Source organism: Strongylocentrotus purpuratus, unplaced genomic scaffold (assembly GCF_000002235.5).
Source record: "Strongylocentrotus purpuratus isolate Spur 01 unplaced genomic scaffold, Spur_5.0 spur5_scaffold_1, whole genome shotgun sequence".
NCBI classification, from domain to species: domain Eukaryota; kingdom Metazoa; phylum Echinodermata; class Echinoidea; order Camarodonta; family Strongylocentrotidae; genus Strongylocentrotus; species Strongylocentrotus purpuratus.
Window position 1 is genome coordinate 33,386,660 of NW_022145594.1, and position 27,370 is coordinate 33,414,029.

At 38.6% G+C, this 27,370-nt stretch overlaps 1 protein-coding gene across 1 annotated transcript in view; it reads right to left on the reverse strand.

The window, feature by feature from the left end:
* Positions 1-3,241: 3,241 nt before the first annotated feature.
* The window catches only part of LOC587952 (39S ribosomal protein L37, mitochondrial), a 30,653-nt gene continuing 6,524 nt past the window's right edge, over positions 3,242-27,370 (reverse strand). Inside the window, exons 3-8 of the mRNA XM_030978099.1 lie at positions 23,174-23,304; positions 8,661-8,776; positions 7,352-7,540; positions 5,731-5,882; positions 4,921-5,100; positions 3,242-3,989 (exon numbers count right to left, since the gene is read on the reverse strand). Coding sequence (XP_030833959.1) covers positions 3,837-3,989; positions 4,921-5,100; positions 5,731-5,882; positions 7,352-7,540; positions 8,661-8,776; positions 23,174-23,304 — 921 coding nt within the window. The 3' untranslated portion in view covers positions 3,242-3,836. The remainder of the gene's footprint in view (positions 3,990-4,920; positions 5,101-5,730; positions 5,883-7,351; positions 7,541-8,660; positions 8,777-23,173; positions 23,305-27,370) is intronic.

Consider the following 27,370-nt stretch of genomic DNA (forward strand, 5'->3'; position numbering starts at 1 on the left):
TTTCATCATTTTGCCTCTCTGATTTTGTTATGCTTTATGTTAGAGTACCGGTAGTTGTCTATTTGGGTGGGATTTCCCCTTAAGACAATGGAGACGATGGGTACAAGTTGGCAAGCAGGACAGATGGTTACATCTTGATTATGCTTGCTCTGACCATGCCAAAAATGTAGCTAACTACTGTATTGATTGATTTCCTTCCTTCCATAGCGCTTAGAGACTTAATTGTAATTTGCGCTATATAAAAACTGAGTATTATTATTATTATTATTATTATTGCTGCATAAAACCTTTCCAGCTATTTGCTAACAAGTACCCTATCTGATATATTTGAAAGTCTTGCTTATTGGGATGCAAGCGTTCCTGAGACTGATTCACATACATGTACATGTTGAGGGCAATTAAACGGTTATATTTATTTATCCCATTGTGTGACAATAGAAATTCATCAGTGATTAGCAAAAACTTCACACTGAATCGGGCACTCGGTGAACTTAAATCCCTAGTTTTTATCAGTTCTATCATAATCTGCCTTATCTTATATCAACCTTGAATATTCAAATAAAATATGTATACAGGTATTTGTAGTTAAAGTTCAATGGACCATTCACGTATGTTGTATAAGTACTATTCATGTATAAGTACTATTCCGTGTACATCATGTATTTTAGACATTCCATGTACTGCATTTGCCTATTTTGTATATAGCATGAGTTATAATGTATTTAGAAAATTGCTATATTAGGTTTTATATCTTCGAATGTATTATGGTACATTATATTATTTATTTTATGCGTATATGTCATATTTTTACAAGAAGAAAGAAGAGTGTTTCTGCTGTATATAATTTTCCTTCTGTTTTGCTATATATATACACTGCATTGTGAATTTATGTATATGATATATATGTTTACAAACAGAATGTGGACTTGTTTCATTGCATCGTGAATTGATGTATATGATATATATGTTTACAAACAGAATATGGACTTGTTGCATTCCATTGTGAATTGATTTATATGATATGTATGTTTACAAACAGAATATGAACTTGTTACACTGCTTGTGAATTGATTTATATGATACATGTATATATGTTTACAAACAGAATATGGACTTGTTACATTGCATCGTGAATTGATGTATATGATATATATGTTTACAAACAGAATATGGACTTGTTGCATTCCATTGTGAATTGATTTATATGATATGTATGTTTACAAACAGAATATGAACTTGTTACACTGCTTGTGAATTGATTTATATGATACATGTATATATGTTTACAAACAGAATATGGACTTGTTACATTGCATCATGAATTGATGTATATGATATATATGTTTACAAACATAATATGGACTTGTTGCATTCCATTGTGAATTGATTTATATGATATGTATGTTTACAAACAGAATATGAACTTGTTACACTGCTTGTGAATTGATTTATATGATACATGTATATATGTTTACAAACATAATATGGATTTGTTGCATTGCATTGTGAATTGATTTATATGTTCATAAACAGAATATTGATGCATATCATGAAATTTTAGATACAATACAGGTCTGATAAATGACTTAAATCTTGGACCATTATAATAAGTTTTATTTCCTTTTCTTTTCCTTTTTTTTCCTCTTTTTTTCTACTTAGCCGACTAATTTAGCAGTTTCTTTTTAAATCCACATTTCTTCATGTACACTACCAGCTTCTAGCCCTCTACCATTGAAATATATACATGTGCTGCTGATTAGCTGAAAGATCAAAATGACCAGAGCTTTCATTTTTGTTTTCAGTAGGCATATAACTCATGTTTTTTGATTGATACTGTCAGAATGGGAATGTTGTCATCATATTTGCCCGTTTCTGTTTTTCTCATCGTCATATCTCGGGATTTGATATTTTGTCTTGATTGGAACCTTCACTTTATGTACAATACAGGTATCACTATTTCTGCCTAGCCTTACAAGTTCTATCAAATATGTTATACATTAACTTACTAATAACAAAAAAATGATACTTTCATTGGATATGCAATTGTTTTGTACTTTATGTTTCTTATACACTGTTCTCAGATAGTACTTAGATTTCAACTGAAATATATATTTTGTATGATACATAATCTGTGAAAATTCATTTCGTGCACGTCTGTTTTGTAACGGGTCATTAAAAAAAAAATCATTTGAATGTGTGCTTGTATGTTATAGAGAGAGAGAGCAAAAGAGAGAACATATAAGTGAGATGGAGAGAAGGAGATAGAGGGGCGAGATGAGAGATAGAGAGAGGACTGACGTGTAGGGGAGGAAAAATGTGGCATAGAAAGAAGGGGGAAGAAGTGTGTGTAAAGAGAGAGTGAGAGATAGAAAGGGATAGCGGAATGATGAGGGATTGGAGAGAAAGGGAGAGGAATATGCAGAAAACTACAGAACAGTCTAAAAGAAGACAAAAGTTTAAAAATTCTAGAAAAGTTGCTCCCATCCTCCCCCCCCCCCCCCCCCCATCTCTCTCTCTCTCTCCATATAGAACAATGTACATTCACCTCTGTGCCCCTTTCTATCTACTATCTGAACATCTATCCCATCTTTCGAGGAGCCCCTTTCATCTTTTCTTTGTTTTTAATAGTACCTCTCTCTTATTTGTTGTTTATCCTACTATCTTTCTATATTTCACATATCTTGTCTTTCTGTGCCAAGCTTTCTCTCCTCTTCTTATCCCTTTTACTTTGTGTCTTTCTCTCTCTCTCTTTATCTGTGTGTCTCTATCTCCATCATCTGTCTCTCTTTATCTGTCATGTCTCTATATCTTGTGCTATCTCTTTCTCCCTCTCTCTGTGTGTGTCTCTCTCTCTCTCTCTGTCTGTCTGTCTCTATCTCCGTCGTCTGTCTCTCTCTCTCCCTCTCTCTCTGTCTCTTTCTCTCTCTGTCTCAGTTTGTTTCTCCCTTTCTCTCTCTCTCTCTTCATCTCTGTCTGTCTGTCTCTCTCTATCTATCTGTCTCTCTCACTTTGTCCCTTTCTGTCTCTCTCTCTCTCTCTCTCTGCATCTCTGTCCGTCTCTCTCTCTCTCTGCATCTCTGTCCGTCTCTCTCTGTCCTTTGATCTTCCTGCCCCAATAATTTACCTCATTTTGCCCCTGATATTGAGAAGCAAATGGGATTTGCCTGTGCACTTGCAGACATATTCATTAGTGTACAATTAAATACATAATCTCACAAATCAAATGGTCTACAACTTTCAATCACGATATGATCAGTTTATTTACTTAGTGTCATTTAGACTCTCATAAGAAAAAAAAACACATACAAATATGCAAACAAAGTTTCAATCACTGATTATCGTTGACACATTAAGACAATTAAACCTTCCCAGCACTTTTTTCAAAAATATAATAGGAGCACTAGAAGTCATAAAAGTGATCCAATGCGTACTCCCACAAGATTTGTTCCAGTGGCATGTACTTCTGCTTTCATTTTATCAAAGATATATGGATTTTAGGCAGGGCTTCATACTAACTTTTTTTTTAGAATGGTCTGGAATTAACCTTTTACAATCTGCACACATGAGCCCTATGTTGAAATTTCGACTCTGTTGTATTTTGCTTGTTCAATTGCTAATCCTCTCAATCGTACAGCACCATAGACATAGCACACCAGAAAACTTCTGAGGAAGTTTATATCAAATTCAACTAGCATTAGAATTAAATTGGGACAACTTGTAGTCAGAGAATATGTTGTACAATAATGATACATATCACTTACATGTAAGGGAATAAAAAAAAGTCCTCTACATAAACATAGACACACACATTAAAGCTAACTATCTATATTTCTGTATCATGCTGCACCGTTGACATAGCATGCAAGAAACTTCCGGAAGACGTTTACGTCGAGCTCTCTGCATCCGAGGTCAGGATCCCTTCGATGCATCTTCTTAATGTAACCAGGCTTGGTGTGGCGGTTGCCATGGGTTTTGAATATCCTGAATACCTGCGGTAAGAAGATGAGGGATAGAGAGAGAAAAGTGGATGAATAACCACTTGCAGACATAGGAATGGGAGGCAAGGAAGGGAGGGGGTAAAAGAAGCAGAGCAAGGACACTGCCTTCCTTGTTGCACACATTCATGATGCGATGATTGTCTGAGCTTATCATTATCACAACCAATGCCAATGGAATCTTCATCACATTAACCACTGCTTTTACTGTCACCGGTGTGTTGGCTCAGTCAGTAGAGCGTCCGCCTCACAACCGGGAGGTCGTGGGTTCAAACCCCGGCCGCGTCATACCACAAGACGTTAAAAGACGGGAGTTGCTGCTACCCTGTTTGGCGTTCAACAATAAGGGATAGAGCAACGTCGATCTGGCGCTGCTCAGTGGCTGCCAGGCTCACGACCAATTGGGCAAAAAGAATTTTCATTTTTGGTTTAACTTAATAAAATTTGGAGTGGACTTTAAAAGATTATTATTATTATTATTATATTTTATTCTCCTTTTTATCATCACATCACACCTCCTTCTTGCCTTCATTAAGACCACCATTATCATCATTACCATCATAACCACCACCATCATCATCATCATCATCATCATCATCATCAACACCACCACCACCACCATTATCATCATCATCATCATCATCACCACCACCACCACCACCACCACCACCACCACCACCACCACCACCACCATCATCATCACTACCACCATCACCACCATCACTATCACCATCACCATCACCATCACCACCACCACCACCACCACCACCACCACCACCAACATCATCATCATCATCTTCATCATCATCATCATCTTCATCATCATCATCATCATCATCATAACAATCACCACCATCACCACCATTATCACCACCACCACCACCACAACCACCTTCATCTCCTCCTCATCCTCCTGATTACCTACCACAGGATAATGATCGGAGTACATCACGTTCCCTTCATCGACCCAGACCATGTTTTTGATGCCGTCATTAGAGTTCATGTTCAGGGTGTTCAGCTGAACTTGGATGAAGGCGAACTTGACCCCCGTCGACACGATGCTCTGGGTCACGATGGGTTCATCAAGGTCAATGGCAGCATCAGCCTAAACAGAAATTAAACAATGCTCATTTGCAAATAACAAATACGGTACCATTAATAAATAACAGGAACAGGATGGCAATAAATGCCTCATCTGATACCTAGCATGAGTGCTGATTCTTTGAGCAGAAAATGGAAAATTTATGACTTTTATTTGTCCTTCCGTAATAAATAATTGGTGTAGTTCTTGAAGGTATGTGATGTAGAGTGCCAACGGCATGACCTACTGTCAGATATCAATGGATATAAATAATTAAATGATTATCCTAATTAACAGTTTCATATTCATATTATCTTATGTCACTGGATAAAAAGCTCTTCGAGAAGGAGAAAGAAAATCAACATTGGTAAAAGATAAGGAACAAAAAGTACATGTGGTTCTTTCATGAGAAATAAGTAATCAACAATTGTTACTGTACAACTAAAAACTTTGGGTAAACATCTCAAATAGTTAATAACGGCTACTCTTGCGGCCCAAAACTTGGTAAATTTTACTCAAAATGGGTTTTGAGATTTTTGGATTTCAATTTAATTGAGAAAATGAAAATGTTGTGAATCTTGGACACTCCCACAAATCAAAAACATTTATGCACGTGACACCGTATTTTTCTACATTTCTCTTCTAATTTCTTACCCCATATTGAAGTTTAGCTCTTGACATGGCATTGGCGAAAGCAAACATCAGTCCCTGAGCATTGAGATACTGCATCGTATTGCGACACCAATTCCTGGCATCATGTATGAAGAGAGTGTGGGCATGAGGAAAAGGCGACCCTTCATAAAAACCTGGTAAGAATAAGAGATGAGATGAGAATAGATACAATCAGATCAGATGCAGAAGAAGGGGAGGGGAAAAGAAATGGTTGAGATGGTGCATGGTATTATGACACCAATTTCATGATTCATGCAGAAAGAGAGTGTGGCCATGGGGGAAGGGCAACTCTTCAAAGAAACATGTTTGAAAAACAAGACAGAAGCAAAAACATGACATTTGTTTGGGGATTGGAAATGATGGGGGGAGACATGTGCCCCTGAGGGTTAATATGGCGCATGACAGACACAAACTCCTTAAGAATGAAGAGAGTGCAGGGACGGAAGTGAGGAGGCATACACAAAGCCCCCGAGGTACTGACACTGCATAGTGCACGGTGTGACACAACCAATTTCTTGAATCAAGTGTGAAGAAAATGAGGTTCCTAAAAAGACGTGATGGCTCAGTGGTGGAGCAGTGGTCTCGTAACTGGGAGGTCCCTGGTTTGAAATCAAATCAATGTGCTAGCACCCTTTGATAAGGCACATATCCTCATTACCAAGCCCCTTGGAGAGGACTTAAAGCTGTCAGTCCCCTGGTTGCTTACTTAGAAGCATACACATGCTTGCTTAGTAGTCAGGTAAAACAAACCATCAAACCAAACAAAGTGTGAAGAAGATATAAGCATGGGAAATCCCCTCAGGAAAACTGCCGGAAAAAGAAGGGGCGAAGTGACATGACTTGGTACTAATGTTTCTCCAGCCATGTATACCAACACACAAGAGCAGTGTTGCATTGGTAATTGGTCAAGGCTAGGAGAGGTTAATATTCCAAAGATCAATTTTTCAAGATAAGGTGAGAATGCCATGTCAAGATAGTGTTATACTCAACACTTTGGGTTCAAATCAATGAAGAAATGTATAGATTGGAAGATAGACATGGATAGATATTGATATCATTACATTGTAAACTGAATGTAATTCAACCTATACGCATATGGTAGGAATACTACACAGGCAGTGGAGATGGTGCACATTGTGGGTGAATGAATCCGATGACCTGGGTAATAATATCTGTAAAACACTCAGAGACGATATTTTGTTTCAAGCGCTACCGTATATAAAATCCAGATGATTACTATTATTATCATAATCACAGTGTTCCCTCCTGAAACATAACCATCTACATGTATTGATAAATTATTTTTGGCCACTAAAGGCAATTCATTTAAAGCCCATCTGTACTAGTTTGGCTAGGAGGGATTAGATTACCCAGGAAGGTCACTGACAGGTGGCTATCTCAACAACTCAGCTCTCAATTAATATTATAACATAAGAAAAAGAGGATCATGGGGGACCAATGGTCACCGATTAGGCATTGTTTTCTGTATAGAGGGAGCAAGTAGTACAGTGGGCCTTTCACAACAAAAACCCTAAAAACTTTACTTTCAAAACTTTTTATCAATATTTGTAGTTAGTGAGGCTAAACAAGACTCGAGACTCACCTGAGAAGTTATGATTGTCCTTGTAGACGTTACGGGTCAAAAGGTCAATGGTCGGAGCAAGAGGGTAGAAGTCGGGGAGGGTGTGAGAGGCCGTCTCCGCTACCTCCTCTGGACTGGCTAACCGCTCTAAGGGACTGGTAGAGGAGACCAGCAGACCTGACCGTCCACGCACCTGGATCTGTTCGTCCCCTTTTATGTAACGAATGAAGACAGGAAGAGAAATTAGAAGACCAAAATCAAACGGCAATATACATTTTAAGACAATCAAGTTCACGGAAGAGAGCGTAGCATACTGTAAGACTATTTGACAGACAATGAGTAATAAGAAAAAATATCTTCACAATCAATTACCATAATCAAATCTGTGTATTACTTTAATAATAATAACAAAAACAACAACAACAATAATAACAAAATATCAATAATGATAGCAATTATAATAATAATAACGATAATAATATTAAATATAATAATAATACTGATAATAATAATAATAATAATAATAAAGACAATAATAATGATAATGATAATAATAATTATATTAATGTCAATGTCTTGACACAAACTGTGGACAATGTGATCCACAGTATGGTGACGTATCCACTAGACCACGTCTTTACATGCACTAAGCCACAGTAATTCCTAAATGTAAACGATAATGTTTTTAACTAATTCTCAAAAAATGTTTATATATCTACATCTTCTTTTATTCCCTTCAATAAATGCCAAGAAAGCTCGCTGATTCTAGTTTGTGACAGTTCATAAATGAAAAGATAAAGACAAGTGTACCAAATTTTGAAATCCACTGAACTAAAAAAACTAAGTGAGAAGGGGAGAAGTGACATGACTTGGTACTAATGTTTCTCCAGCCATGTATACCAACACACAACAGTAGTGTCGTATTGGTAATTGAACATGGCCAGGAGAGGTTAATATTCCAAAGATCAATTTTCAAGACAAGGTGAGAATGCCATGTCAAGATACTCAACACTTTGGATTCAAAGCAAGGGAGAAATAATAATAATAATAATAATATATTACATTTATAAAGCGCTTAATACAATGTTTCTAAGCGCTTAACATACAAGTAATTAGGTACAACGTAAAATAAAAATACAGCAATAATAATACATAATTCTAATAATAACATTACAGATAATTAAACTGCCCTATAAATTACTATTACCGGTAAAAAAAAATATTTAAAAAAAAAAAAAATATATATATATACAGTTGAGTTCCATGGAAAAAATGATTTCCTATCAATAAACCAATTTGATTAAATAATAAAATGACCAGTTCTACCTACCTCTATGCCATGATCCTGCTACGTAGTACCCGTCTGACTGAGCCCTCTGTAGTAGCCCTGGATACTGACCGCTCATCAGCTGACATAGCCGGATGAAATCTATGTTCTGTGCGTAGCTACAAAGGTTAAAGGTCAAATAATAACTAGATGGAATTCGACTGCGCGCAGTCGAAAATGATGCCTCCGTCATAGAGCAATTTTACAAACCAAAACAGAAGAAATTTTTCAAATTCAAGTTCAATTGTAATCCATTAACAGGTTCTCAGAATATCGTGATTACAAACAATTTCTCATATACATATATGACCCTTTGAACTTTGACCTCATGATCCTAATATCTACTCAGCTCATTGGCTCTGCAAGATATCCAGAGTTAAATAGTAATCCATCTGTCAGTTCTAATGAGAATGCGTTCACAAGCTATTTTTGCATACATAATGAGCCCATGACCTTGGACCTTATGAACCAAGAATCTACACAGTTCATTGGCTCTGCAAGATACATAAATGATCTAAGTTTGGCAGGAATCCATCAATCTGTTCTAATGATAACGCGATCACAAGCTGTTTTTGCATACATAATGGGCGCTGTGACCTTTGACCTCGTTACCCAAAATCTAATAAGTTCATCGGCTCTGCAAGTAACATACATGACCTAAGTTTGGCAGGAATCCATCAATCGGTTCTTGAGATAACGCGATCACAAGCTGTTTTTGCATACATAATGAGCCCTGTGACCTTTGACCTCGTGACCCCAAAATCTAATCAGTTCATTGGCTCTGCAAGATACATACATGACCAAAGTTTGGCAGGAATCCATCTATCGGTTCTTCAGATAACGCGATCACGAGCCGTTTTGCATACATAATGAGCCCTGTGACCTTTGACCTTTGACCTCGTGACCCCAAAATCTAATCAGTTCATCGACTCTACAAGATACATACATGACCAAAGTTTGGCAGGAATCTATCAATCGGTTCTTCAGATAACGCGATCACGAGCTGTTTTTGCATACATAATGAGCCCTGTGACCTTTGACCTTTGACCTCGTGACCCCAAAATCTAATCAGTTCATCGACTTTGCTAGATACATATATGACCAAAGTTTGGTAGGAATCCATCGATCCGTTCTTCAGATAACGTGATCACGAGAACGGGACGTACGTACAGACGTACGTACAGACGTACGGACGGTACTACTCACGACAGTATGCTTGTGAGATTTTTGTCTTGTGTGTCTAGAAAAAGGGGTATCTTGTGTGTCTTTTCATTTTTTCCTTCTAAAGACTACTTGTGTGTCTTAATTCCCAACTTCTTGTGTGTTTGTCTAAAACTAAATGAAAATGCATCTTGTGTGTTTTTTAATACAAAATGTGTTGAGATTGGTTTCTAAAATTAAAATTAAGGCTTGCATGCCCAAAAGACATTATTGTCTACCTCTATCCAAGTCAGGAAAATTAAGGCTTGTGTCCCGCAAAAACACATCATTTATCCGCCTAAGTCCTGAAAATTGAGGCTTGTGTGGCAGAAAGACATTATTGTCTGCCCCTGTCCAAGTCATGAAAATAAAGGCTTGTGTGGCAGAAAGACATTATTATCTACCCCTGTCCAAGTCATGAAAATTAAGGCTTGTGTGGCAGAAAGACATTATTATCTACACCTGTCCAAGTCAAGAAAATTAAGGCTTGTGTGGCATAAAAACATTACATGTATTATATACCTGTACCACTGTCCAAGTCAAGAAAATTAGGGCTTGTGTGGCAGAAAGACATTATTGTCTACCCCAGTCCAAGTCAAGAAAATTAAGGCTTGTGTTGCTAGAAAGATATTGTCATCTACCCCAGTCCAAGTCAAGAAAATTAAGGGTTGTGTGACAGAAAGACATTATTATCTACCCCTGTCCAAGTCCAGAAAATTAGGGCTTGTGTGGCATAAACAAAACATTACATGTATTATATACCTCTGTCCAAGTCATGAAAATTAAGGCTTGTGTGTCAGAAAGATTTTGTCATCTACCCCAGTCCAAGTCAAGAAAATTAAGGCTTGTGTGGCAGAAAAACATTATTGTCTACCCCTGTCCAAGTCATGAAAATTAAGGCTTGTGTGGCATAAAAACATTACATGTAATATATACCTGTACCACTGTCCAAGTCAAGAAAATTAGGGCTTGTGTGGCAGAAAGGCATTATTATCTACCCCAGTCCAAGTCAAGAAAATAATGGGCTTTTGTGGCAGAAAGACATTACATGTATTATATACCTCTGTCCAAGTCATGAAAATTAAGGCTTGTGTGGCAGAAAGACATTATTATCTACTCCAGTCCAAGTCAAGAAAATTAAGGCTTGTGTGTCAGAAAGACATTACATGTATTATATACCTCTGTCCAAGTCAAGAAAATTAGGGCTTGTGTGGCAGAAAGATATTATATACCTGTACCACTGTCCAAGTCAAGAAAATTAGGGCTTGTGTGGCAGAAAGACATTATTGTCTACCTCAGTCCAAGTCAAGAAAATTAAGGCTTGTGTTGCTAGAAAGATATTGTCATCTACCCCAGTCCAAGTCAAGAAAATTAAGGCTTGTGTGACAGAAAGACATTATTATCTACCCCTGTCCAAGTCAAGAAAATTAGGGCTTGTGTGGCAGAAAGACATTATTGTCTACCCCTGTCCAAGTCCAGAAAATTAGGGCTTGTGTGGCATAAAAAAAAAACATTACATGTATTATATACCTCTGTCCAAGTCATGAAAATTAAGGCTTGTGTGTCAGAAAAACATTATTGTCTACCCCAGTCCGAGTCAAGAAAATGAAGGCTTGTGTGGCATAAAAAAAATTACATGTATTATATACCTGTACCACTGTCCAAGTCAAGAAAATTAGGGCTTGTGTGGCAGAAAGGCATTATTATCTACCCCAGTCCAAGTCAAGAAAATAATGGGCTTGTGTGGCAGAAAGACATTACATGTATTATATACCTCTGTCCAAGTCAAGAAAATTAGGGCTTGTGTGGCAGAAAGATATTCTCATCTACCCCAGTCCAAGTCAACAAAATTAGGGCTTGTGTGGCAGAAAGACATTATTATCTTCCCCTGTCCAAGTCAACAAAATTAGGGCTTGTGTGGCAGAAAGACATTATTGTCTACCCCTGTCCAAGTCAAGAAAATTAAGGCTTGTGTGGCAGAAAGACATTATTGTCTACCCCTGTCCAAGTCAAGAAAATTAGGGCTTGTGTGGCATAAAAAAACCATTACATGTATTATATACCTCTGTCCAAGTCATGAAAATTAAGGCTTGTGTGTCAGAAAGATATTGTCATCTACCTCTGTCCAAGTCATGAAAATTAAGGCTTGTGTGTCAGAAAGATATTGTCATCTATCCCAGTCCAAGTCATGAAGATTGCGGCTTGTGTGGCAGAAAGACATTATTATCTACCCCTGTCCAAGTCATGAAAATTAAGGCTTGTGTGTCAGAAAGATATTGTCAATTACCCCAGTCCAAGTCATGAAAATTAAGGCTTGTGTGGCAGAAAGACATTATTATCTACCCCTGTCCAAGTCATGAAAATTAAGGCTTGTGTGGCAGAAAGACATTATTGTCTACCCCTGTCCAAGCCAAGAAAATTAGGGCTTGTGTGGCAGAAAGACATTATTGTCTACCCCTGTCCAAGTCAAGAAAATTAAGGCTTGTGTGACAGAAAGACATTATTATCTACCCCTGTCCAAGTCAAGAAAATTAAGGCTTGTGTGGCAGAAAGACATTATTGTCTACCCCTGTGCAAGTCACGAAAATGAGGGCTTGTGTGGCATAAAAAAAAATTACATGTATTATATACCTCTGTCCAAGTCATGAAAATTAAGGCTTGTGTGTCAGAAAGATATTGTCATCTACCCCAGTCCAAGTCATGAAAATTAAGGCTTGTGTGGCAGAAAGACATTATTGTCCACCCCAGTCCAAGTCAAGAAAATTAAGGCTTGTGTTGCTAGAAAGATATTGTCATCTACCCCAGTCCAAGTCAAGAAAATTAAGGCTTGTGTGACAGAAAGACATTATTATCTACCCCTGTCCAAGTCCAGAAAATTAGGGCTTGTGTGGCATAAACAAAACATTACATGTATTATATACCTGTACCACTGTCCAAGTCAAGAAAATTAGGGCTTGTATGGCAGAAAGACATTATTGTCCACCCCAGTCCAAGTCAAGAAAATTAAGGCTTGTGTTGCTAGAAAGATATTGTCATCTACCCCAGTCCAAGTCAAGAAAATTAAGGCTTGTGTGACAGAAAGACATTATTATCTACCCCTGTCCAAGTCCAGAAAATTAGGGCTTGTGTGGCATAAACAAAACATTACATGTATTATATACCTCTGTCCAAGTCATGAAAATTAAGGCTTGTGTGTCAGAAAGATTTTGTCATCTACCCCAGTCCAAGTCAAGAAAATTAAGGCTTGAGTGGCATAAAAACATTACACGTAATATATACCTGTACCACTTTCCATGTCAAGATAATTAGGGCTTGTGTGGCAGAAAGACATTATTGTCTACCCCTGTCCAAGTCAAGAAAATTAAGGCTTGTGTGACAGAAAGACATTATTATCTACCCCTGTCCAAGTCAAGAAAATTAAGGCTTGTGTGGCAGAAAGACATTATTGTCTACCCCTGTCCAAGTCAAGAAAATTAGGGCTTGTGTGGCATAAAAAAAACATTACATGTATTATATACCTCTGTCCAAGTCATGAAAATTAAGGCTTGTGTGTCAGAAAGATATTGTCATCTACCTCTGTCCAAGTCATGAAAATTAAGGCTTGTGTGTCAGAAAGATATTGTCATCTACCCCAGTCCAAGTCATGAAGATTGCGGCTTGTGTGGCAGAAAGACATTATTATCTACCCCTGTCCAAGTCATGAAAATTAAGGCTTGTGTGTCAGAAAGATATTGTCAAATAGTAATACCCCAGTCCAAGTCATGAAAATTAAGGCTTGTGTGGCAGAAAGACATTATTATCTACCCCTGTCCAAGGCATGAAAATTAAGGCTTGTGTGGCAGGAAGACATTATTGTCTACCCCTGTCCAAGTCAAGAAAATTAGGACTTGTGTGGCATAAAAACATTACATGTATTATATACCTGTACCACTGTCCAAGTCAAGAAAATTAGGGCTTGTGTGGCAGAAAGACATTATTGACTACCCCAGTCCAAGTCAAGAAAATTAAGGCTTGTGTTGCTAGAAAGATATTGTCATCTACCCCAGTCCAAGTCAAGAAAATTAAGGCTTGTGTGACAGAAAGACATTATTATCTAACCCTGTCCAAGTCCAGAAAATTAGGGCTTGTGTGGCATAAAAAAAACATTACATGTATTATACACCTCTGTCCAAGTCATGAAAATTAAGGCTTGTGTGTCAGAAAGATTTTGTCATCTACCCCAGTCCAAGTCAAGAAAATTAAGGCTTGTGTGGCAGAAAAACATTATTGTCTACCCCTGTCCAAGTCATGAAAATTAAGGCTTGTGTGGCATAAAAACATTACATGAATTATATACCTGTACCACTGTCCAAGTCAAGAAAATTAGGGCTTGTGTGGCAGAAAGGCATTATTATCTACCCCAGTCCAAGTCAAGAAAATAATGGGCTTGTGTGGCAGAAAGACATTACATGTATTATATACCTCTGTCCAAGTCATGAAAATTAAGGCTTGTGTGGCAGAAAGACATTATTATCTACTCCAGTCCAAGTCAAGAAAATTAAGGCTTGTGTGTCAGAAAGACATTATTATCTTCCCCTGTCCAAGTCAAGAAAATTAAGGCTTGTGTGGCATAAAAAAACATTACATACCTCTGTCCAAGTCAAGAAAATTAGGGCTTGTGTGGCAGAAAGGCATTATTATCTACCCCAGTCCAAGTCAACAAAATTAGGGCTTGTGTAGCAGAAAGACTTTATTATCTTCCCCTGTCCAAGTCAACAAAATTATAGGGCTTGTGTGGCAGAAAGACATTATTGTCTACCCCTGTCCAAGTCAAGAAAATTAGGGCTTGTGTGGCAGAAAGGCATTATTTTCTCCCCCTGTCGAAGTCAAGAAAATTAAGGCTTGTGTGACAGAAAGACATTATTATCTACCCCTGTCCAAGTCAAGAAAATTAGGGCTTGTGTGGCAGAAAGACATTATTGTCTACCCCAGTCCAAGTCAAGAAAATTAAGGCTTGTGTTGCTAGAAAGATATTGTCATCTACCCCAGTCCAAGTCAAGAAAATTAAGGCTTGTGTGACAGAAAGACATTATTATCTACCCCTGTCCAAGTCAAGAAAATTAAGGCTTGTGTGGCAGAAAGACATTATTGTCTACCCCTGTCCAAGTCCAGAAAATTAGGGCTTGTGTGGCATAAAAAAAACATTACATGTATTATATACCTCTGTCCAAGTCATGAAAATTAAGGCTTGTGTGTCAGAAAGATATTGTCATCTACCCCAGTCCAAGTCAAGAAAATTAAGGCTTGTGTGGCAGAAAAACATTATTGTCTACCCCAGTCCAAGTCAAGAAAATTAAGGCTTGTGTGGCATAAAAACATTACATGTAATATATACCTGTACCACTGTCCAAGTCAAGAAAATTAGGGCTTGTGTGGCAGAAAGGCATTATTATCTACCCCAGTCCAAGTCAAGAAAATAATGGGCTTGTGTGGCAGAAAGACATTACATGTATTATATACCTCTGTCCAAGTCATGAAAATTAAGGCTTGTGTGGCAGAAAGACATTATTATCTACTCCAGTCCAAGTCAAGAAAATTAAGGCTTGTGTGTCAGAAAGACATTATTATCTTTCCCTGTCCAAGTCAAGAAAATTAGGGCATGTGTGGCAGAAAGACATTACATGTATTATATACCTCTGTCCAAGTCATGAAAATTAAGGCTTGTGTGGCAGAACGACATTATTGTCTACCCCTGTCCAAGTCAAGAAAATTAGGGCTTGTGTGGCATAAAAAAAACATTACATGTATTATATACCTCTGTCCAAGTCATGAAAATTAAGGCTTGTTTGTCAGAAAGATATTGTCATCTACCTCTGTCCAAGTCATGAAAATTAAGGCTTGTGTGTCAGAAAGATATTGTCATCTACCCCAGTCCAAGTCATGAAAATTAAGGCTTGTGTGGCAGAAAGACATTATTATCTACCCCTGTCCAAGTCATGAAAATTAAGGCTTGTGTGTCAGAAAGATATTGTCAATTACCCCGGTCCAAGTCAAGAAAATTAGGGCTTGTGTGGCAGAAAGACATTATTTTCTCCCCCTGTCCAAGTCAAGAAAATTAAGGCTTGTGTGACAGAAAGACATTATTATCTACCCCTGTCAAAGTCAAGAAAATTAGGGCTTGTGTGGCAGAAAGACATTATTGTCTACCCCAGTCCAAGTCAAGAAAATTAAGGCTTGTGTTGCTAGAAAGATATTGTCATCTACCCAAGTCCAAGTCAAGAAAATAGAGGCTTGTGTGACAGAAAGACATTATTATCTACCCCTGTCCAAGTCAAGAAAATTAAGGCTTGTGTGGCAGAAAGACATTATTGTCTACCCCTGTCCAAGTCACGAAAATTAGGGCTTGTGTGGCATAAAAAAAACATTACATGTATTATATACCTCTGTCCAAGTCATGAAAATTAAGGCTTGTGTGTCAGAAAGATATTGTCATCTACCCTAGTCCAAGTCGAGAAAATTAAGGCTTGTGTGGCAGAAAAACATTATTGTCTACCCCAGTCCAAGTCAAGAAAATTAAGGCTTGTGTGGCATAAAAACATTACATGTAATATATACCTGTACCACTGTCCAAGTCAAGAAAATTAGGGCTTGTGTGGCAGAAAGGCATTATTATCTACCCCAGTCCAAGTCAAGAAAATAATGGGCTTGTGTGGCAGAAAGACATTACATGTATTATATACCTCTGTCCAAGTCATGAAAATTAAGGCTTGTGTGGCAGAAAGACATTATTATCTACTCCAGTCCAAGTCAAGAAAATTAAGGCTTGTGTGTCAGAAAGACATTATTATCTTTCCCTGTCCAAGTCAAGAAAATTAGGGCATGTGTGGCAGAAAGACATTACATGTATTATATACCTCTGTCCAAGTCATGAAAATTAAGGCTTGTGTGGCAGAACGACATTATTGTCTACCCCTGTCCAAGTCAAGAAAATTAAGGCTTGTGTGGCAGAAACACATTATTGTCTACCCCTGTCCAAGTCAAGAAAATTAGGGCTTGTGTGGCAGAAAGACATTACATGTATTATATACCTCTGTCCAAGTCATGAAAATTAAGGCTTGTGTGGCAGAACGACATTATTGTCTACCCCTGTCCAAGTCAAGAAAATTAAGGCTTGTGTGGCAGAAACACATTATTGTCTACCCCTGTCCAAGTCAAGAAAATTAAGGCTTGTGTGTCAGAAAGACATTATTATCTTTCCCTGTCCAAGTCAAGAAAATTAGGGCATGTGTGGCAGAAAGACATTATTGTCTACCCCTGTCCAAGTCAAGAAAATTAAGGCTTGTGTGACAGAAAGACATTATTATCTACCCCTGTCCAAGTCAAGAAAATTAAGGCTTGTGTGGCAGAAAGACATTATTGTCTACCCCTGTCCAAGTCCAGAAAATTAAGGCTTGTTTGTCAGAAAGATATTGTCATCTACCTCTGTCCAAGTCATGAAAATTAAGGCTTGTGTGTCAGAAAGATATTGTCATCTACCCCAGTCCAAGTCATGAAAATTAAGGCTTGTGTGGCAGAAAGACATTATTATCTACCCCTGTCCAAGTCATGAAAATTAAGGCTTGTGTGTCAGAAAGATATTGTCAATTACCCCGGTCCAAGTCAAGAAAATTAGGGCTTGTGTGGCAGAAAGACATTATTTTCTCCCCCTGTCCAAGTCAAGAAAATTAAGGCTTGTGTGACAGAAAGACATTATTATCTACCCCTGTCAAAGTCAAGAAAATTAGGGCTTGTGTGGCAGAAAGACATTATTGTCTACCCCAGTCCAAGTCAAGAAAATTAAGGCTTGTGTTGCTAGAAAGATATTGTCATCTACCCAAGTCCAAGTCAAGAAAATAGAGGCTTGTGTGACAGAAAGACATTATTATCTACCCCTGTCCAAGTCAAGAAAATTAAGGCTTGTGTGGCAGAAAGACATTATTGTCTACCCCTGTCCAAGTCACGAAAATTAGGGCTTGTGTGGCATAAAAAAAACATTACATGTATTATATACCTCTGTCCAAGTCATGAAAATTAAGGCTTGTGTGTCAGAAAGATATTGTCATCTACCCTAGTCCAAGTCGAGAAAATTAAGGCTTGTGTGGCAGAAAAACATTATTGTCTACCCCAGTCCAAGTCAAGAAAATTAAGGCTTGTGTGGCATAAAAACATTACATGTAATATATACCTGTACCACTGTCCAAGTCAAGAAAATTAGGGCTTGTGTGGCAGAAAGGCATTATTATCTACCCCAGTCCAAGTCAAGAAAATAATGGGCTTGTGTGGCAGAAAGACATTACATGTATTATATACCTCTGTCCAAGTCATGAAAATTAAGGCTTGTGTGGCAGAAAGACATTATTATCTACTCCAGTCCAAGTCAAGAAAATTAAGGCTTGTGTGTCAGAAAGACATTATTATCTTTCCCTGTCCAAGTCAAGAAAATTAGGGCATGTGTGGCAGAAAGACATTACATGTATTATATACCTCTGTCCAAGTCATGAAAATTAAGGCTTGTGTGGCAGAACGACATTATTGTCTACCCCTGTCCAAGTCAAGAAAATTAAGGCTTGTGTGGCAGAAACACATTATTGTCTACCCCTGTCCAAGTCAAGAAAATTAGGGCTTGTGTGGCAGAAAGACATTACATGTATTATATACCTCTGTCCAAGTCATGAAAATTAAGGCTTGTGTGGCAGAACGACATTATTGTCTACCCCTGTCCAAGTCAAGAAAATTAAGGCTTGTGTGGCAGAAACACATTATTGTCTACCCCTGTCCAAGTCAAGAAAATTAAGGCTTGTGTGTCAGAAAGACATTATTATCTTTCCCTGTCCAAGTCAAGAAAATTAGGGCATGTGTGGCAGAAAGACATTATTGTCTACCCCTGTCCAAGTCAAGAAAATTAAGGCTTGTGTGACAGAAAGACATTATTATCTACCCCTGTCCAAGTCAAGAAAATTAAGGCTTGTGTGGCAGAAAGACATTATTGTCTACCCCTGTCCAAGTCCAGAAAATTAGGGCTTGTGTGGCATAAAAAAAACATTACATGTATTATATACCTCTGTCCAAGTCATGAAAATTAAGGCTTGTGTGTCAGAAAGATATTGTCATCTACCCCAGTCCAAGTCAAGAAAATTAAGGCTTGTGTGGCAGAAAAACATTATTGTCTACCCCAGTCCAAGTCAAGAAAATTAAGGCTTGTGTGGCATAAAAACATTACATGTAATATATACCTGTACCACTGTCCAAGTCAAGAAAATTAGGGCTTGTGTGGCAGAAAGGCATTATTATCTACCCCAGTCCAAGTCAAGAAAATAATGGGCTTGTGTGGCAGAAAGACATTACATGTATTATATACCTCTGTCCAAGTCATGAAAATTAAGGCTTGTGTGGCAGAAAGACATTATTATCTACTCCAGTCCAAGTCAAGAAAATTAAGGCTTGTGTGTCAGAAAGACATTATTATCTTTCCCTGTCCAAGTCAAGAAAATTAGGGCATGTGTGGCAGAAAGACATTACATGTATTATATACCTCTGTCCAAGTCATGAAAATTAAGGCTTGTGTGGCAGAACGACATTATTGTCTACCCCTGTCCAAGTCAAGAAAATTAGGGCTTGTGTGGCATAAAAAAAACATTACATGTATTATATACCTCTGTCCAAGTCATGAAAATTAAGGCTTGTTTGTCAGAAAGATATTGTCATCTACCTCTGTCCAAGTCATGAAAATTAAGGCTTGTGTGTCAGAAAGATATTGTCATCTACCCCAGTCCAAGTCATGAAAATTAAGGCTTGTGTGGCAGAAAGACATTATTATCTACCCCTGTCCAAGTCATGAAAATTAAGGCTTGTGTGTCAGAAAGATATTGTCAATTACCCCGGTCCAAGTCAAGAAAATTAGGGCTTGTGTGGCAGAAAGACATTATTTTCTCCCCCTGTCCAAGTCAAGAAAATTAAGGCTTGTGTGACAGAAAGACATTATTATCTACCCCTGTCAAAGTCAAGAAAATTAGGGCTTGTGTGGCAGAAAGACATTATTGTCTACCCCAGTCCAAGTCAAGAAAATTAAGGCTTGTGTTGCTAGAAAGATATTGTCATCTACCCAAGTCCAAGTCAAGAAAATAGAGGCTTGTGTGACAGAAAGACATTATTATCTACCCCTGTCCAAGTCAAGAAAATTAAGGCTTGTGTGGCAGAAAGACATTATTGTCTACCCCTGTCCAAGTCACGAAAATTAGGGCTTGTGTGGCATAAAAAAAACATTACATGTATTATATACCTCTGTCCAAGTCATGAAAATTAAGGCTTGTGTGTCAGAAAGATATTGTCATCTACCCCAGTCCAAGTCGAGAAAATTAAGGCTTGTGTGGCAGAAAAACATTATTGTCTACCCCAGTCCAAGTCAAGAAAATTAAGGCTTGTGTGGCATAAAAACATTACATGTAATATATACCTGTACCACTGTCCAAGTCAAGAAAATTAGGGCTTGTGTGGCAGAAAGGCATTATTATCTACCCCAGTCCAAGTCAAGAAAATAATGGGCTTGTGTGGCAGAAAGACATTACATGTATTATATACCTCTGTCCAAGTCATGAAAATTAAGGCTTGTGTGGCAGAAAGACATTATTATCTACTCCAGTCCAAGTCAAGAAAATTAAGGCTTGTGTGTCAGAAAGACATTATTATCTTTCCCTGTCCAAGTCAAGAAAATTAGGGCATGTGTGGCAGAAAGACATTACATGTATTATATACCTCTGTCCAAGTCATGAAAATTAAGGCTTGTGTGGCAGAACGACATTATTGTCTACCCCTGTCCAAGTCAAGAAAATTAAGGCTTGTGTGGCAGAAACACATTATTGTCTACCCCTGTCCAAGTCAAGAAAATTAGGGCTTGTGTGGCAGAAAGACATTACATGTATTATATACCTCTGTCCAAGTCATGAAAATTAAGGCTTGTGTGGCAGAACGACATTATTGTCTACCCCTGTCCAAGTCAAGAAAATTAAGGCTTGTGTGGCAGAAACACATTATTGTCTACCCCTGTCCAAGTCAAGAAAATTAAGGCTTGTGTGTCAGAAAGACATTATTATCTTTCCCTGTCCAAGTCAAGAAAATTAGGGCATGTGTGGCAGAAAGACATTATTGTCTACCCCTGTCCAAGTCAAGAAAATTAAGGCTTGTGTGTCAGAAAGACATTATTATCTTTCCCTGTCCAAGTCAAGAAAATTAGGGCATGTGTAGCAGAAAGACATTACATGTATTATATACCTCTGTCCAAGTCATGAAAATTAAGGCTTGTGTGGCAGAACGACATTATTGTCTACCCCTGTCCAAGTCAAGAAAATTAAGGCTTGTGTGGCAGAAAGACATTATTATCTACTCCAGTCCAAGTCAAGAAAATTAAGGCTTGTGTCAGAAAGACATTATTATCTTTCCCTGTCCAAGTCAAGAAAATTAGGGCATGTGTGGCAGAAAGACATTACATGTATTATATACCTCTGTCCAAGTCATGAAAATTAAGGCTTGTGTGGCAGAACGACATTATTGTCTACCCCTGTCCAAGTCAAGAAAATTAGGGCTTGTGTGGCTGAAACACATTATTATCTACCCCAGTCCAAGTCATGAAAATTAAGGCTTGTGTGGCAGAAAGACATTATTGTCTACCCCTGTCAAAGTCAAGAAAATAGAGGCTTGTGTGGCAGAAAGACATTATTATCTACCCCAGTCCAAGTCAAGAAAATTAGGGCTTGTGTGGCAGAAAGACATTACATGTATTATATACCTCTGTCCAAGTCGTGAAAATTAAGGCTAGTGTGGCAGAACGACATTATTGTCTACCCCTGTCCAATTCAAGAAAATTAAGGCTTGTGTGGCATAAAAAAACATTACATGTATTATATACACTGCACACACAAAACCATCCACCCATGACACACACACACACAGAGCCATACACTGCCTACTACTTTGCTTACAAATACTACACACTAACAAGTCACACACACACACACACACCCAAGTACTGCAGATGAGCATAGTACCTAGCTACCTGGATGTCAACTGTAGATGGCACTATTCTGTTTGGCTACTTGGACACAACCCCTCTCTAAAATTTGGACATTTATTTTGGGCTTTTTTTGGGAGAAACTTTTCTTGTGTGACTAAATCTTAGTTGATTAGAAATGACATGTCAGACATCTTAGACACTGAATATGATAGTTTTCTTGTGTGGCTAGACACACAAGTCTAAAGTGACACACAAGGATATCTCATACGTAAAACTAAACACACAAGCATACCATCGCAAACTCGGACGGACGGACGGACGGACGGACGGACAACCCGAAAACATAATGCCTCCGGCTACTTCGTAACGGAGGCATAAAAAAGGCAATGGTATTTGTATTGAAGGATTTACATCAAAAAGTCCTGCCATCCCATGTATGAAGGTTCTGAACTTGTCATGGACAGGTAGTCGTCTACACAATTGGCATGACTGGTAATATTCTTTCACTGTTGCATTTTTTTTTCAATGTTAGTAATGAGGATTATTACCTTAGGAAATGGCACAAGCGCATCAAATTGGTTTCGAACCCAGGACCTACCAATTCTGAGACAACTGATCTCATGCTAAGCCATCGTGCCTCCTAAATTTTACATACCGTATTTGCCGACGTAATGGCCACATTATTTTTGGAAGAGAAAATATCAAAAAGTCGGGGTGCGGCCTTTGCGGCGAAACAGTAAAAAAAAAAAAAAAATGTAAGTCCAAACCAGCATGAATTTGCACATATGGGACTACGAACGGTAAAATAACTATACCACTATGGTACAGGACATTTCCACACATCTTACCGACAATTTTATCTTGCATTGTTGACATGAAGATGAAAATAAACTTCCAAAAACAACATCTGCCGATAGATCTTGATCTAAGTTCATGCCAATGCATTGCAAAAGTAAAAGGGCCCGTTTAACGGAGCTGCCGCGAAGCATCCAGCACGCAAAGTCGCCATTTTCATTCCATTTCAATGTATACATCAGAGAAAACTGCAGGGTATGGCATCAGTGTGGGATGGCCGAGCGGTCTAAGGCGGTAATTTTTTTTCCAAATTTTTTTTCCAAACTTTTTTCAAAATCGGGGGTGCGGCCTATGCGGCGCTGCGGCCTTATCGCCGGCAAATACGGTAATCAACCGTTGCCAATCACTTCCAGTCAGATTCTTTCACAAGATTCCATGACCAGACAAAAAAATTATGTTAAAAAATAGCATAATTTCAAAAAAGCATTATAGCTACCTGTATCTATCGACTGGGATGAGTTTGCTCTGCGTGTCATACTGACGACATTTCCTGATTGATCTCAAGACTCTCTCCTCCATATCGGGCATCTCAAGACGAGACGCGAGCTCCTGTATCCTCTCTGGAAGCTAGAAAAATAAAGAAAATGGGCAGATGAAGGTCATTTGTTAATAAATTGTAAAACCCATCGAGATAAATTCTGGATTTGTGCTCATGAAAGTTATGTAATCATTGTTCATTATACAAATTATACGCAGTGTTAATGTGATCGTTTATGAGAGTTAGTTTATCTGACAAAAAGGAGTATTCTGACTTACGTCATGGGCTGAAATAGCGCCATCTACGCTTTCCTAATTCCGACATAGCAGTAGCAACGAATTGGATGTTCGCACCGAAATCTTGTCCTAAATTACACCTGTTATTGATACGAAGCCAACCCGTTTGCAACAATAAGGAGGCAAGAAGGTTCGTTAATTCGATATATTAATGTATAACGAGTATAAATAGTATAAATAATGAGAAATGATGATATGAATGTAATCTAATATGCTTAAGTGATAATGAATGGTGTGTGTAGTATTAGTGTATGCACGGACACGTATGATACCGTATACGGCTGTAGGGGACGTTATATATATTCAAATTAGATGCACGTAAAACAGGTATACGATATATACGATATAGAGTGTAAGCTAGGGTGCTACGTAAGGCAATGTTAATTGTATGCACGTAAATAGGTATACGATATTAACGATACGAATGACGTGTCCGCTATAAGAAGGACGCAGTCATTGATATGCGTTATGCTAATAAGTCTTTGTGATTCAAACTATCTACCACGAATATTGGTCACGTGACTTGAGTGAAGGTATTGTTTATAGATAATTGCATATACACAAATGATAAGAGACAAAGAGAAGAAATTCATTTGTTATTAATCACTGCATTTAATAGGCGAACTGATGATATTATTTATACACATGTATTCGAAAATGCCTGTATGAACAATTACTTATAATCTGTTCTTTTTCTTTATCATGTTTTGTTCATACAGTTTTCACGGAGCAAGTGTGATGGAATTAGTTGACATAGAATAAATTAGCAAGTCAACCCTACTACGACTTTTCATTGACTGTTTCTTCAGTGAAAACTTCACTTCACTACGACTTGCAACCTGCGATGACGTCGTGATTCAGATTACGTGATTTGGTACAAGATGTCGGAAGTGGACATGATGGGGGACAAGGAGAAGGAAAACCCTGTTGCTGAAGCTGTGGACACAAGGTCAAAGCGAGAAGTCAAACTCACTGAGAAAGGTCTGCAGTATCAAGCTGAAACAAAAGGGAAGGAATTTAAGAGATCCATTAGTGCTTGGCGTAGAGCGTCGAATAAGTTAAGAGCTACCTTGAGCGACATCAGTGATGTCAAAGTTATTCGACAAGGTAGGGACGCTCTGCAGCAGGTGATGGACAACGCCATATCCGCTCAAGAAGACCTTCAGATTCTATTGGAGTTGGCAGGAATCGACGATGACAGCCATGAAAGGCTCGACAACATCGAACAAGAACACTCAGAGCTGATGAAAGGAGTACAAGAACACCTCCTCGAACAAGAATCGTCAAGAAAATCTAAAGTTTCATCGAAAAGACTATCATCCTGTCAAAAATGGGTGAATGAATGCTCGTTTGAAAGCCAGGATGATGTGCCGACTAAAGATGTGCCGACCAAAGATGTGCCAACTGAAGATGTTCCGACTACAGAATTGCCGACTAAAGAACCCTTGTTAAATTTGCTGACTCAGCTACAGATTGGTCGCTTGCCACTGCCAGAACCAGATATCTTTTCTGGGGATCCACTGCAATACCCTAGTTGGAAACAGGCCTACGACATCTTAATGGAACATCAAGGTATTCCTGCAAGGGATCGATTCTTCTACTTAAAGAAGTATCTACGTGGCCCACCTCTCGAACTCGTGCAAGGATTTTCTCTGATACACAATGATATGGCATACAATCGAGCTACGAGTGAACTAGAACAGAGATATGGTGATCCATTCATCATTTCGAATGCATTTCGTGACCGACTGGATAACTGGCCAAAGATACCTACAAAGGATTCCAGAGGACTGCGTAGATTCTCTGATTACCTACGACAATGCCAAACAGCAATAGAAAAGATCGGCAACCTCCGACAGTTAGATGACGAACGTGAGAATAGGAAACTCCTATCCAAACTTCCCGATTGGCTTGTTACTAAATGGAGCCGACGAGTCTATGAGCATAGGAGGTCACATGGTACATTTCCTTCATTCGGTACCTTCTCATCATTCATTGAGGAAGAGAGTAACATTGCATGTGACCCAATCACGTCCATTGGTAGCCTGAAGGAGGACAAACCGAAACAGGACAGAGGAAAATCCATGAGAGCGTTAACTACGAGAACCAGCTCCATCCAAGATGAGACAAAGAGGCCAGAACGGAAATCATTCTGTATATTCTGTAGAAATCATCATCACCTTGAGGATTGTCAAGCCTTTGTCAATCAGCCTATGTCCGAGAGGAAGAAGTTCATAAGAGAAAAGGGCTTGTGTTACGGGTGTCTCAAGAGAGGTCATCTGACCAAAAAATGTCGAGTGAGAAGCACATGCAGAGAGTGCAACAAGCGTCATCCTACGCCACTACACTTTGACAGAAGACCTTCAGAAGAAAGGGAAAGGACATCGAACCAGGAAGAAATACAATCTTCAAATTCACATACACTTGTTAATTCTAACGCCACAAGTTATGTGAAAAGCGCGGCAATCGTGCCAGTCTGGCTGTCTCATGAGAATATGAAGGAAGAGAGGCTCGTATACGCACTATTAGATACTCAATCGGATACCACCTTCATATTGAATTCTACAAAGGATGCCTTAGGACTTCATGGACTGAGGGTCAACCTTCTTCTGTCTACAATGTCGACCAAGAACGAAAGGATTCCAAGTGAGAAGATTAAAGGACTCACAGCTCGAGCCTTTAACAGTGAAAAGGTGATACACCTTCCAGCTGCATACACTAGAGACATAATGCCAGCCAACAGAGAACACATCCCCACTCCTGAAGTAGCTCGCTCTTTCCCACATTTGGTTCCAATTGCTGACCAACTTCTGCCTCTGAAGCACTGTGAAATAGGATTGTTGATCGGCTATGATTGTGGAAGAGCTCTGACTCCTCGAGATGTGATTCCCTCCCAAGACGATGACGGTCCATTTGGAATGAAAACTGACTTGGGATGGAGCATAGTGGGTGTTACAAGTCAAGATGAACAGCACTACAACCCCGATGATCACGTTGGCCACAGTCATCGCTTGACAGCACGTGAAATACCCGCTGAACTAGCTGAAAGAGACATGTCCATCAAGAAGAGAGTAACGTTCACTCACAACGTTACAATCAAAGAAGAGATCAGCCCTTCGTCTGTGCTGAAGCTGATGGAAAGAGATTTCTCAGAGAGCAGAAGTGAGGTACCATTTTCGCAACATGATACAAGATTTATGAGAATCATGTCGGAGAATGTCCATATCACAGATGATGGTCATTACGAGACTCCTCTTCCCTTTAAAGAAGATGTCGTCAACCTTCCCAACAACAGATTCATGGCGGAAAGGAGATTGAGTCATCTAAAGAGAAAGTTTCAAAGAGACTCTGAGTATCATCAGAAATACTCGGAAAAGATGGATGCTCTCTTGGAGAAAGGATATGCTGAAAGTGTACCAGAATATGACAAGCAGAACGGCCAAGCATGGTACATTCCCCATCATGGGGTAGTACAACCCAACAAGTTACGAGTTGTGTTTGATTGCAGTGCAGAATTTGGAAAGGAATCTCTCAACAAGCAGCTTCTTTCTGGACCAGATCTGACTAACACACTAGTGGGAGTACTTTGCAGGTTCAGACTGGAACCAATCGCATTTTGTTGCGATATACGTGAGATGTTCTACCAATTCAAGGTGAAGGAAGATCATAGGAAATACCTACGGTATTTGTGGTGGAAGGATGGAGACTTTCTGCAACAGCCCCATGAGCTAAGAATGACTGTCCATTTGTTTGGGGCGACGTCGTCTCCAGGATGCTCAAACTTTTGTTTGAAACAGATTGCCAGCGACCATGCTATTGAATTTGGAGAGGATGTAAAGAACTTTGTACATCATAACTT